Source organism: Garra rufa, chromosome 24 (genome assembly GCF_049309525.1).
Source record: "Garra rufa chromosome 24, GarRuf1.0, whole genome shotgun sequence".
Taxonomy (NCBI): domain Eukaryota; kingdom Metazoa; phylum Chordata; class Actinopteri; order Cypriniformes; family Cyprinidae; genus Garra; species Garra rufa.
This window is the reverse complement of record NC_133384.1, coordinates 13,090,751-13,105,611: the sequence shown is the minus strand read 5'-3', so window position 1 is coordinate 13,105,611 and position 14,861 is coordinate 13,090,751. Positions and strand designations below refer to the sequence as shown.

Sequence of the window (14,861 nt, the reverse complement as noted above, 5' to 3'; positions counted from 1 at the left end):
CATGAGAATTCATTGGCTTTTTTCTTTTCGCTACAGAATATTTTCTTCTTCCCTCGTCGACACTTTATGGTTAAAATACACAGAGGACGTTCTGATAAAAGGCAGGCTAATGCCCTTGTGGTCACGACAAACCCAAAATACACAGAGCTTACAATATTTCATATCTGTCTCTTGTCTTATTGTACTTCATTCGTATGTAAATATGCATTTGATTTTTCAAATAGAAAAAATACATGACACTGTAAGACATTTTAATTTTTTTTGACTGTGCTTTTCATGGGACTTTTTACATCTACTGTATTAGAAATGTGATACATGCTTTTATACACAAACATTGCCATAGACAACAACAAGGAGCAGGACCCGTTTTAGAGTGTGAAAGCTGAATAGCTATTAGAGTGATATTAAAGTAGAATGGGGAAGACAAAAGTATGGGATGATTATGGGGTGCAACTGTATATTTCATGCTAGTTTATTTATGAGCTATTGGCTCAAAAAAGGACGGTTGCTTGGAATACATTCATAAGGTAACTAAAGTTCACGCTTTTGTCATTCCTGTTACCTAACAGGGCCAATTTTTGTTTCTGAACACACACTGTGCAGCACAGACGTCATCTTAGTCACTCGCTAAGACAATATGACGCAGTATCCCTGTTTAATAAAATGCTCAAAACTCAAGTCAGGTTTCTAATCGATGCTGAACCACAATAGCTCCCCATGGCTCTTCCCCGATATCAAATTGAAGCTCATCTGATTTGAACTGTGGTACAATTTTCCAGCTAACTAGCACTATAACAAACATAAAGAAAAAATTAGGAAAAACTGTCAAGGCAGAAAATGACAAATATCTTTTCTGTTAATTTTACACACATTACCTTCAACCTTAGAATACAACACAATGCAATGTCTAATTCAAAATATGGGTAAAGAACCTAAAAAAATATTTTATATTAATGTGGTACACTGGACATTATTATTATTTTATTTTACAGATTTTTACAGAAACATAAATTGTTTTAGACTGAATTTAGATTTAGACTGAATGTCCAAAATTAGCATTTTACTTATGCACATCCAGTTGGATATCTAGGTTGACTGTAATGCTAAAGCAGTGCTAGCAGAATAACAACTGGTTGTTTCAGATGAATAAAAAACTTAATTAATAAAAGAGGCCACAACTAAAATTACCAGAGTGTTTCATACTGAGATGACAGTGATTTGATTTTTATACTCAAGAGGTAACCAGATATCTGTAGTTGATTCGAAGACAAGTATGAATACAAGGGGGGGGGGGGGGGGGGGATTCATGCAAACACAAGCACAAACTCATTGTACACCAGGTGGTCAAGTGTTTTTCAATGGCACTTGACTCTTTTTTTTTTTACAAAAAAAAAAAATAGAGACTAAATCATGAATTTCACAGTTATTTTAGATGCAGTTTTGAGTATAGCGCCTTAAAGAAACAACTCAAAAAATGGCCATCACAAAAAGAAACCTGAGATATTTGTGACACATATGAGAATAACAGAAACATGACAATGCAAATACAACAACAGGTCCTGCAGGTATTTTGTTTACTTTCACAAAGACATTTCATACATTTAAAATTTCAAATGTGCTCCAGCTTCTTTTTGTAATTAAAAAAAAAAAAACAGGTCACATTGGTCATCCCAGTCACATTGCCAACATACAGCATACAAATTCAAACATGTACAACACTCAGTAAAACGTTAGAAAAAGAGAATGAGGTGATGTCCTAGATTGTTAACATTTACCATTGTCCATCTATCTTACACACAGTAATTACATGAGTTTAAATCTACAATGATAACCCTCTGTGATGGTTCGTTGTAGGAGTTTGGTCTCCATTAAGGCAGAGAGAGAGAGAAAATCGTGTCCTCTGGTTACTGGAGGTGATGAGTTCCAGGGTTTGGTAGAATTGTAGGGGTTCAAAAGTGAGATCAACCCTACATGGGTTAGGATCAGGAGTAGGGTAGACAAGTAGCATTAGAGGACCAGAAGTTGGATCAAGGCACTGATGTGGAACAGCCTGATGGTCCTAGCATTCACGGTGGAGTGATATTGAGCCATACAGCTTATCTGAGAATCACTGAGGTCACATCTTGTCACAGCCTCATAGATCTCATCTGTGGCTCGGATTTGACTTCCTTTTCTGTGTGGAAGGAATTTAATACACCCTCTTAAAAAAATTACTTAAAAAAAAAAATCCATTTTCATAATGATATTTTGGCTTAAAGAGCAGATGTGTTTAACACTTAGCTCTCTTAGCTATGCACAGAGATTGACTTTTGCATGATTTAATTTAACATGAATTGATTACCATGAATAAGCTCTCTTTGTAAATGTCATAGACAAAACAAGGAATAGTTCACACAAAAATATACTTTTTTCCAACAGTAACACTTTACAATAAGTTACAATAATGCAGTAGTTAGCATGAACAAAAACTAAAACAATAATAGTATTCATGTAATGTTAATTCCTACATATACAAATCAAGAAGATTTTTTTAAGAAATACTTTTGTTCAGATAGGATAGATTAAGTTCATCAAAATTTAAAACAGTAAAGACATTTATAATGTTACAAAAATATTAGTTTTTCATTCATCATAGAATCCTGAGTAAAATGTATCACACATTTCACAAAAAAACTACATTGATAATAATAATGAAATGTTTCCTAAGCAGCAAATCAGAATATTAGAAAGATTTCCGAAGGATCATGTGACACCTAAGACTGCAGTAATGGCTGCTTTGCCGTCACAGAAATAAACTATATAAAATTGAGAATTAATAATATTAATATGACTGTTTTTACTGTATTTTAATCAAATATACAGCCTGGGTGAGTATAAGAGCTTTAACAATAGTTATTGCATCACGAATTAACATAAACTAAGAACACACAATAGCATATCTATAAATTATTTTATTTTTTTGAAAACAATGATCATCCTTGTTTGGAATGACATTAGAGTAAATAAAACTTTACCTTTGTTGAACAATACCTTTAATGTCAACATATAACACGCTGTCTAGATTTCTCATGTGTGGACATGGAAACTCCTCAACAGCACAAACGAGTAGTGAGAGAAAAGAGCTATCAAACAATGTTCCAACATGCACCGCTGACTAAAGAACCACTTCAGGCCTCTTACAAGCTGCTATGTCTTCTTCTATTGGTAGGTTTGTGTCACTAACAGCTGAACAGGAATAAGTAGGTTTGTCCTTTGAAGCTGCAGCTAATGTGAAATAAAGGAATCAAGATGAATCATGGTCATATCAATGGCCAGCGCTAAAGAGAAACCCTGTTAATTAGCAGGATGATTAAGCATGAGAAGATGAGGGAGGAAAAGAGATAATACTGCTGGCTGACTCTCTGTTTCTTCTCTAATGGACCCTCTTCTCTTTTCTTCTCCCAGTGTCTCTACATGGCGCATTAAGTCTTGCACCTTTTCACTGGTTGCTCATTCCACCTTTCTTTTCAAATCAAAATGTGTAATGTCACTTAGTGTGAAAATGGATTTTTTCCCTAGCTTAACGTCAGTGGAAGAAAAAAGATGCTCTTTTCTCTGAACCACAAGACATTGTTGCCTCTAGGATGTTAGCAGGTTCAAACCACATGATCACATGTAGAGCACACAGGGTACTGCTCCTATATGACACGTAGGATTTCGCATCTTTGTATTTCTGAAAATTTGACTAATTCCATGTAGGGCATTGTAGCCTAGATTTTTAAAGATTTTTCACATTAATCAATACTGGGAGGAAAATAAAATTGGTTCTTTATAGACCATGATTCCTCAATCAGAGTTTGAGACTAATGTTTTGACCTCAGACAAAATAGCACTGTACCATGATGGAACAAACATACAGTACATCTGGGAGAATGTACATGTACATTTGGATGGCTTGAGAGCAAACATTAAAGCAAATTTAAAGTAGAACACAACTAGAAAAATATTAAATATACAGTACCCTCCACTAATATTGGCACCCTTGCTAAATATGAGCAAAGGTGGATGTGAAAATAAATCTGCATAATTTATCCTTTTGATCTTTCATTAAAAAAAAATCACAAAATTCTAACCTGTCATTAAAGTAAAACAATAGAACCTTGGGAGGGAAATCACATTAGGGGCTAGCAGTTGGCCACTATTATTGGCACCCAATTATTGCAACATCATTTTCCCAAGATAACAGTTCTGAGTTTTCTTCAACAATGTCTAATGAGTTTGGAGAATGCCTGACAACAGATCAGAGACCATTCCTTCATACAGAATCTCTCTAGATTCTCCAGAATCTCTCTATTCCCAGCTTCATGTTGGTGCTTCTTCTCTTCAGTTTCTATACAGGGTTCAGGTCAGGGAACTGGGACGGCCATGGTAGAAGCTTCATTCTGTGCTCAGTGACCCAATTTTGTGTCGATTTTGTTGTGTTTGTTTTGGAACATCGTCTTGCTGGAAGATGCAACCATGGCCCATTATAAGATTCCCAACAGAGGCGGTCAGGTTTTGATTTTTTATCTGCTGGTATTTGATGGAATCCATGAAGCCATGTATCTAAACAAGATGTCCAGGACCTCCGGCAGAAAAATAGGCCCACAACATTAAAGACCCAGCAGTATTTTTAACCGTGAACATGGGGTACTTTTTTAATCCCTGTCTGCATCAAAACCATCTGGAGGGTTAGCTGACAAAAAGCTAATTTTTAGTTTCATCTGGCCATAGAAGCCAGTCCTGTTTGGAGTTCCAATCATGTCTGACAAGTGAATATGCTGGAATTTGTTTTTGGATGAGCCAGGAGGATTTTTCTTGAAACCCTCTTAAACAACATATGGTGATGTAGGGGCTGTTTGATCATTTTATTTTAGGCTTTCTGACCCCAAGACTCAACAATTCTCCAGCTGTGATCCTTGGAGAGTCTTTGGCCACCCAAACTCTCCTCCTTATTGTGCATTAGGATGATATAGACACACATCCTTTTCTAGGCAGATATGAAACATCTTTAGTTGATGGAACTTCTTAATTATTGCCCTGATGGTGGGAATGGGGATTTTAATGCTTTAGCTCTTTTCTTACAGCCACTTTCTATTTTGTGAAGCTCAACAAACTTGTTCTGCACATCAGGGCCCATATTCACAAAAAATCTTAAGGCTAAAAGTAGCTCATAAGTTGCCGATTTAGGAGAAAATCTTAAAAATAATGGGCGTGTCAGTCCTAAATTTAGGACTCATAAGTTTTTGCTCTAAGAGTGTTTCACAAAGCGTTCAGCGCTAAAACTAGCTCTTAAATCTGTGCAACGTAAAGACAGATTTATACACGTCCGCAAGTTCGCTTGGGTTTGTGAAATCACCCATTTCGCGTGGCGGTGTGCACGGCTTCTCGAGTGAACTGTTCGCGTGTCACCCCATTACTCACGAAAATTTTTAAAGCTTTTTTGGCTGAACAGGTACGCCTGTACAAACATCTCTATAATCCATCAATGTGTGACCAAAGAAATAGTCAGATGGCAAAAAACTCATCGTGGCCAGTATTGGAAAGGACGAAAACTTTTGCAAAAAAGTTTGTGAAACTGTACATTTTAACACTGTTATGTTGGTTTTACTGTTGAAGACTGCTGTAATAAAAATATTTCTCATAATTGCTTTTGTTAGTGTTTCACATTACTTATTTTCATAGGCGTAATTCACGGGTGGGATGGGTGGGACACTTTTTGCAAAGCTGGATATTGTCCTTTTTTGAACACCTCGCGGCACGGACGTACCTAATGCTGATGAAACATTCCTTTCTGTTAACTAAGGTGCTGACGCTGGAATCTGTATTTTTTTCTGAAATCATGCTTAATGTTAATTCGTTGTGATGTTAATTAGCGACGGAACTTTCTCAATGCGGCCTGTGCTCGGTGTTCACACGCGAGTGCTTTAATCCCTCGCTTATGATTCATTACGGATAAAAATCAAAACTAAATACACACAAATGTGTCTCTGAAATAGGATCACTGATGAACATATTTAATTTTATTAAGGGATGAAAAAAGTTGTGTGACGGCGGGTTAGAACCGCAACCCTTTGACTCATTTAACGAACATTCTACCACTAGACTATTATATTACTAATAATATAATACTACCATTATATTACTAATAACCGTGGCATATCTATGGATTTATTAACTGCATCATTTATCTCAAGGCTAATAACATATTATTAAAGTAAAATAAAATAAAAATAAAATAAATTTTTTATGTTAAAAACGAGTTTAATGTCAATACATTATGTACACATGATCAGAGCCTGTAACCACAAAACATTTCATCTTACCACTAAAAGTTCTCCTAAATGGCAGTAAAAGTTTTTAGCTAAGAGTTTTCTCTTAAAACCTATTCACAAAGCTGCTGAGACAAACTTTTACTAAGGAACAGAGAAAAGTCTTTAGCTAAAAGTAAGGGCGGGGTTGACCTCGTTACTATGGATGATTTCGACATGCTTATTAACTATGCACACAATGATTGGCAGACGGGAGGGTTCCTGTGTCAGACATTTATTCATAGAAATATTAACGTGCACTATTATATCATATTTAAATAAAGGTTTTAAAATAAAAATGTTGCCATATTCAAATAAAGATTTTAAAATGCAGGCTAAGTGTCACTAATTAAACGTGTATCTTCAGCCTCATGTGCGCTCCTCGTATACAGTTAGCGGCTATGCATATAAACAGCCTTTTAATTAACAGAGTAGAATAATCATAGGTGATAGTAAGGCATGTAAACAAAACACCAAACTGGATGCAAGATCAACTCTTACTTCTTGCCAAACTTGTTCATGAAAACAAGGATATAATCAAGGGAAAATTTGGAGTTGGGACAACCTGAAAAACTAAAAAAGACGTGTGGGAAAATATATGTGTGCAAATAAATGCAGCTTTCCCACTTTTGTCCAGAAGAAAAGATGACTGTGAAAAGCTGGCATTCTTTGCAAATTCAGGCAAATTAAGGCAGAGATTGCAGAATTTAAGTGACAAACAACTGCTACAGCTAAACGGACATTACTTTCAAGTTGCCGATAATGTTTTCATGTAACCTTGTTATGCTATTGCAGATTGAAATCCTTAGCCTCATTAAAATATTTATTGCATTCATAAGGAGCTGCTATTCAAGGATTGTCAAAACCTTGATCTGTGGCATTATTGGGCTTTTTCTATTTGTTGCAATTCTTCAGCAGTCGTAATACCTTCGCAATTAAGGCCACACCTTCTGGAAAGCTCATTATCATCAAATGCTTCTAATAAAATGTTTCTGTTCCGAGGCAGACAGCCGGCAACAGCCATTTTAGGATAGTTTGAGGACTTGATCTTAGTGACTTAGGAGTCCTGTCCACTACTCCTAACATTTCGCAGATTTAGGAGCTAGTTTTAGTGCTAAAACGCTTTGTGAAATACTCTTAGAGCAAAAATTAGGAGTCCTAAATTTAGGATTGTTTTAAGCATTATTTTTAGGATTTTCTCCTAAATCGCTAAGTTATGAGATAAGCTACTTTTATCCTTAAGATCTTTTAGGAACAGGGGCCCAGAATTTGGTGATGTGCACACGCAGGCAACACAGGCTTGCGGTGCAGAAGAACGCGTCGAGTATAAATCAGCCTAAATCATGCTTAAATCACAAGATCAAATCCTAACCTTCCTAATATTGCTGTTGCTGGCGACCTGCCTCGGAACTTAAACTTTTTAGAAACAACTGGAGGTTAGTCTTGGAGGTTATCCCAGCTACAAATTTTCATTTGATTATATCCTACATTGGGCAAGAAGTAACAGCTGTTCTTGCGTCCAGTTTGGTTTTGTTTTACGTTTGCGTATCTCGCTATCAGCCATGATTATTCTATCACGAATAGAAAAAAAGCCTTTTACGTCGGCACCGATAGCCTAGCGGTAGGGCTGGGCGATATGGCCTAAAAATAAAATCCCCGTTTTTTTCACAAAAAATCCGATTTACGATTTAAATCGATTTTTTCCCCCCTACTACTTTTAGTGTGTAAAGAAAGCCCAGCTTTTCCACAATATATATGGGCACCATATATTTTGCAATATACATTGCAACTGCATCAGTGATCGCTTTCCACCAGGCCCCATTCTTGTCATACCAGACACAGTAAATGTTTGTAAGACAAATAAATATGAAATGGGAGGAAAATATATATTTCCATGCTTTTCTCTTGCACTTATATCGTATACAAAAATATACAATTTTGAACACAGAAATATTAAATGATTTAAATAACTGAAACGATCTGCCAGCAGGTGGTGGTAAGACACTGATTTAATTACTGAATCAAATCATTCATTTGATTCGTTTGAACGGATGGTTCATTCAGTAATAAAGCAAGTGACTCTTTATGAATGGGAAATTGAATCATTTCACTAGATTCGTTTAAAAACGCGCGTTCATTCATAAATGAAACACCGCTGTGTTTGAGTGGAGATGCGCAGCGGCTCAGCTGTGACTTGTTTCAGACCACTTTTGATGACGAAATAGAGCAAAATCAGGCAATAGTCTTATAGTCAGACAATGTAAGTCACTTAATAATAACTTCTTGTTTATTTAACTGTTATAATAAATCAATATCTCGTTTACAAACTCCCTTAAAAATGATTAAAAGCTGTCACTCATCTTAGTTCGCAATCTCACAAAGCTCTATTATAATAAGCTACTGCCCATTCAGTCTCTTATTTACACTCTCTACACTTGAGATACATTAGTCAACGTGCAAAACACAGAAACCTTTGAAGCTCCACTCAGCGCAAATACAAATATGCTGGTCGGGTCAGTCGCACATGGTGCTCCTAAATATTTTTTCATAGTCGCACACAGTAGTTTTTTTTTTGCCCTTGAACTGCTGGTCGCACCGGTGCGACCTAAGATTCTTTCTAGTCGCACCATTGAGAATTTAAGTCGCACTCTAGAGCCCTGATATGCAAATAATTCGCCATTGTCTTCAATCATCTCTCTACTCTGTTTATGTGGTAAGTGAAATTGTATGTACTGTAATGTAACAGGCTAACTTGCTAGCAAGCAGCTAATCATGTCCCCTTAGTGACTTTGACCGTTATTTTACCAGAACGCCTTATTTGTTTTCCGTTCTGAATACAGCTCTTAATTATTCTGCCATTGGTGCAATTACAATGTATCTAATATTTTTATTAAAAAATCGCGATACCTCGATTTTATAAAAAATTAAATCGTCTTAAAATGTAAATTCGAATTAATCGAAAAAAATCGAAAGAATCGCCCAGGCCTACCTAGCGGTTAGTGCGTCAATATATAGCGTAGCTCAAAGCGCCCTGAGTTTGATTCCCGTCTCGAAATGTTTTGCTGCTCCCGCCCCCTTCTCTTCACCCAATGATTTCGTGTCAGTTCTCCGCTATTCTGTGTAATTAAAAGCATAAAAAGCTCTTTAAAAAAAGTCTGTTTACATGCAGATCAGCTAATTGTTTATTATAAGAAGCACACAGGTAAAAGGCTGTCAATCATTTGAACACTTGACACATGTCCTGTATTTTACGTTATTTGAATGTGGCAACATTTTCACTAACCTTTTAAAACTTCATTTGAATATGGCAATATTTACAACAATATTTCTATGAATAAATGTCTGACAGAGATCCCTCCCCTATCAGCCAAACACTGTATGCATGGTTAGTGAGCATGCTGACATCATCCATAGTAATGAGGTCAACCCCGCCCTTACTCTTAGCTAAAGACTTCTCTCTACTGCTTAGTAAAAGTTTGTCTCAGCAGCTTAGTTAATAGGTTTTAAGAGAAAACTCTTAGCTAAAAATGTTTACTGCTATTTAGGATAACTCTTAGTGCTTTGAACTTGACTAACTGGGGCCCAGGTCAGGAAGCAGACAGACTGGCTAAACCGACCGTCTGCTAGCCGCCTCACGTCACAGAAATCAGTTAATTCTCAGCACATAGAGACCCTTTCACCTAGATATCACACTATAGAGACTGTGTCTGTTCCCCGAGCAAGAAAATACAAAAAACACCTGAATCAAATCAAGACTAAAAATTTAATTGATGTTCAACAAATAAAAAATATATATAATACAGAGAAACAATTGATAAAGCTTGGCTTATTGAATATCAGGTCCCTTTCTACGAAAGCACTTTGTGTAAATGATATGATCACTGATCATAAGCTAGATGTGCTCTGTTTGACAGAAACCTGGCTAAAACCAGACGATTACATTATTTTAAACGAGTCCACCCCCCAAGATTACTGTTACAAACATAAACCGCGTCTAAAGGGTAAAGGGGGAGGTGTTTCTACTATTTATAGCAATATTCTCAATTAGGGATGCACCGAAATGAAAATTCTTGGCCGAAACCGAAAAAGAGGAAACCAAGGCCGAAAACCGAAACACCGAAAGAATTATGGCAATTATTAGTACCATTGCATTTATAACTATGATTGTGTACTAATCTTACTAAAATCAAGGCATTGCAATTGCATAAATTAATATTAAAGTTATGAAGAATAAATCAATTATATTAATTGAAACAATTATTATCAATCAAGTATTATATTACTTAAATAACATACATATATTTTACAGCCTTTGTTTAAATTGTTAAATTTTTTATAACATTATCTTGTGGATCCATCAGTTCACATTACAACTCTATGTGTTTTTCTTCCAGCAGGAGGCGCTGTCAGAATGGTACACAAAGCAGCACAGCAAATGACTTTGAAACGTGCAGCGCTCATATTTATTCAATAGATAGCCTTTTGAAGTTTCATCGCAATTCCTGTCTTTCAGTCCCCACGTTTAAGACCATCTGAAGTCATAATTATGACTTTCTTAACCCCTAATAACACTGCAGTCACCAATGAAAATTAAGAGCTTTATTTCAAGAACCGACTTTCAAAAACAACCCTTACACAAAATACGTTTCTTTTTAGTTTTTTTCCCACCATGTTCGGGGCACAAGAAAAATATTAGGGGGCTAAATGAATATGATGCATGTTTAGTATAATCATCTCTCATTGTCTCTGAGAGAATGCACGTCAGATGCTGAAAGCACTGTCAGTTTTTACTTTCACTTTCACATATTGCGCAGTTTTCACGTTGCTTGTGTGATATCCATTGGCTCACCTCCATGGTTTAAAACATAGATATTTATAAAAATACAGTATATAGAAAAGACATAGCTTTAAAATATTGCGATTTAACACCAACATAAAGCCATTGTTTTTCACTCACTGAAAGCTACATCTGTCTGCGTGCAATGCGCCGATCTCTGCTCTTATCACTGGCTGCACGCACGACTGCAGACACACCCCCTCCTGAAATTTCGGCATTACAAGTTTTGCAAATCGCAATCCGAGGGTCTTTCTCTCAGATATACTGAAATACGTCCACACCGCAGACGTGTTGCTTCAGACAAGAACGTGCAGGCTGCGGTTTCTGTTTTTGTCAACATACTGTTTCGGTCGTGTTGTTTCGGTGATAAAAGTCTTTCGGTGGCCGAATATTCGGTGCATCCCTATTCTCAATGTCTCTCAGAGAAAGGGCTTCAAATATAACTCGTTTGAAGTAATGGTGCTTCATATAGCATTATCCAGAGAAACAAGTGCTAATGATAAATCCGCCGTGACGTTTGTACTGGCTATTGTTTACAGGCCACCAGGGCACCATACAGACTTTATTAAAGAATTTGCTGATTTTCTATCCGAGTTGGTGTTGGCCGCAGATAAAGTCTTAATAGTGGGTGATTTTAACATCCATGTTGATAATAAAAAAGATGCACTAGGAACAGCATTTATAGATATTTTGAACTCTATTGGGGTTAGACAACACGTGTCAGGTCCTACTCATTGCCGAAATCATACTCTAGATTTAATACTGTCACATGGAATTAATGTTAATGGTGTTGAAATTCTGCAGCAAAGCGATGATATCTCAGATCATTATCTAGTCTCTTGTATACTCCAGATAGCTAAAGCTGTAAATTCAACTCCTTGCTACAAGTACGGTAGAACCATCACTTCTACTACAAAAGACTGCTTTGTAAGTAATCTTCCTGACTTATCTGAATTCCTCAGCAAATCCAATAGCTCAGAAAAACTTGATGTAATAGAAACTATGGAATCTCTCTTTTCTAGCACTTTAGATACAGTTGCTCCAGTGCGCTTAAAAAAGATTAAGAAAAACAGTGTAACACCGTGGTATAACGATCACACTCACGCCCTAAAGAGAAAAGCACGAAAAATGGAACGCAGCTGGAGGAAAACAAAACTAGAGGTTTTTCGTACTGCTTGGCGTGAATGCAACTTATCTTATAGAAAAGCATTAAAAACTGCCAGATCGGATTACTTTTCGTCTCTCTTAGAAGAAAACAAACATAACCCTATGTATTTGTTCAATACTGTGGTTAAATTAACGAAAAATATAGCAGAAACAGGTGCAGACATTTCCCAACAGCACAGCAGTAATGACTTTATGAAGTACTTTACCTCCAAGATAGACACTATTAGAGATAAAATTGTAACCATACAGCCGCCCGCTACAGTATAGCATCAGATAATGCGTTGTAGATCTCCTGAGGAACAATTCCACTCATTCTCTATTATAGGAGAGGAAGAATTGTATAAAATTGTTAAATCATCTAAACCTACAACATGCATGTTAGACCCTATTCCATCTAAGCTACTAAAGGAGGTACTTCCAGAAGTCATACATCCTCTTCTGAATATTATTAATTCGTCACTATCATTAGGATATGTCCCCAAAACCTTCAAACTGGCTGTTATTAAGCCACTCAATAAAAATCCACAACTTGACCCCACTGAATTAATTAACTACAGACCAATTTCGAATCTCCCTTTTCTGTCAAAGATACTAGAAAAGGTAGTATCCTCACAATTATGCTGCTCCTTAGAGAAAAATTGTATCTGTGAGGATTTCCAGTCAGGTTTTAGACCATATCATAGTACTGAGACTGCTCTTATTAGAGTTACAAATGACCTGCTCTTGTCAACCGATCATGGTTGCATCTCCCTATTAGTGCTACTGGATCTTAGTGCTGCGTTTGATACTATTGACCACAACATTCTTTTAAACAGACTTGAAAATTATGTAGGCATTAATGGTAGTGCACTGGCTTGGTTCGAATCGTACTTATCAGACCGTCATCAGTTTGTGGCAATAAATGAAGAGGTATTAAAATCGCATTTAAATCGCAAGTGCAGTATAGAGTACCTCAAGGCTCAGTACTAGGGCCATTACTTTTTACGCTTTACATGTTACCCTTGGGAGATATCATCAGGAAACATGGTGTTAGCTTTCATTGTTACGCTGATGATACTCAGCTCTATATTTCTTCGCAGCCCGGCAAAACATATCAATTCGAAAAACTAACAGAATGCATAGCTGATATTAAAAACTGGATGGTGAATAACTTCTTACTGTTAAATCCTGAAAAAACAGAGGTGTTAATTATTGGACCTAAAACATCCACAAGTAATGACCTAAAACACAGTCTAATACTAGATGGCTGCTCTGTAAATTCGTCGTTGAAAGCCACATTTCTAGCATTTGCAAAACTGCATTTTTCCATCTTAAAAATATATCGAAATTACGACCTATGCTATCAATGTCAAATGCTGAAACATTAATTCATGCGTTCATGACCTCAAGGGTAGATTATTGTAATGCTTTATTGGGTGGTTGTTCTGCACGCTTAATAAACAAACTCCAGCTGGTCCAAAATGCAGCAGCTAGAGTTCTTACTAGAACTAGAAAGTATGACCATATGTGACCCTGGACCACAAATCCAGTCATAAGGTTAAATTTGACAAAACTGAGATTTATACATCATATGAAAGCTCAATAAATAAGCTTTCTATTGATGTATGGTTTGTTAGGATAGGACAATATTTGGCCGAGATACATCTATTTGAAATCAGAAATCTGAGGATGCAAAAAAATCAAAAATACTGAGAAAATCACCTTTAAAGTTCTCCAAATTAGGTTCTTAACAATGCATATTACAAATCAAAAATTACATTTTGATATATTTACAGTAGGAATTTTACAAAAAATCTTCATGGAACATGAACTTTACTTAATTTCTTAATGATTTTTGGCATAAAACAAAAATCAAAAATTTTGACCCATACAATGTATTCAGACTGGTTTTGTGGTCCAGGGTCACATATTAGCCCGGTTCTGTCAGCACTGCATTGACTCCCTATAAAACATCATATAGATTTTAAAATCTTGCTAATTACTTATAAAGCCCTCAATGGTTTAGCTCCTCAGTACTTGAGCGAGCTTCTATCGGATTATAGTCCCTCACGTCCGCTGCGTTCTCAAAATTCTGGCAATTTGATAATACCTAGAATATCAAAATCAACTGCCGGTGGCAGATCATTTTCTTATCTAGCGCCTAAACTCTGGAACAATCTACCTAACACTGTTTGGGAGGCAGACACACTCTGTCAGTTTAAATCTAGATTAAAGACACATTAGGGCTGTGCAATATATCGAACGATATTGTGAGGCGCGTTTAGTCAATGACAGGTTCCGCTGGAGCGGCAATTGATACACAGAGACGTAAATCTCTGACAAGCTACGCCATATCGAGCTTAATATCGCATTCGATATTTAGCGCGATATGGCGTAGCTTGTCAGAGATTTACGTCTCTGTGTATCAATTGCCGCTCCAGCGGAACCTGAGCGGAACGCACGTGATGGAGATTTACTACTAATCAAAGCACCGGCTTCATTGACTAAACGCGCCTCACAATATCGTTCGATATATTGCACAGCCCTAA

The 14,861-nt window shown here is 36.5% G+C and overlaps 1 protein-coding gene across 2 annotated transcripts in view; it reads right to left on the bottom strand.

The window, feature by feature from the left end:
- Positions 1-1,560: 1,560 nt before the first annotated feature.
- Positions 1,561-14,861, bottom strand: part of myripb (myosin VIIA and Rab interacting protein b) — a 400,198-nt gene continuing 386,897 nt past the window's right edge. For both annotated transcript variants that reach the window (XM_073830916.1, XM_073830917.1), the window contains one exon: positions 1,561-2,173. In XM_073830916.1, coding sequence (XP_073687017.1) covers positions 2,127-2,173 — 47 coding nt within the window. In that variant the 3' untranslated portion in view covers positions 1,561-2,126. The remainder of the gene's footprint in view (positions 2,174-14,861) is intronic.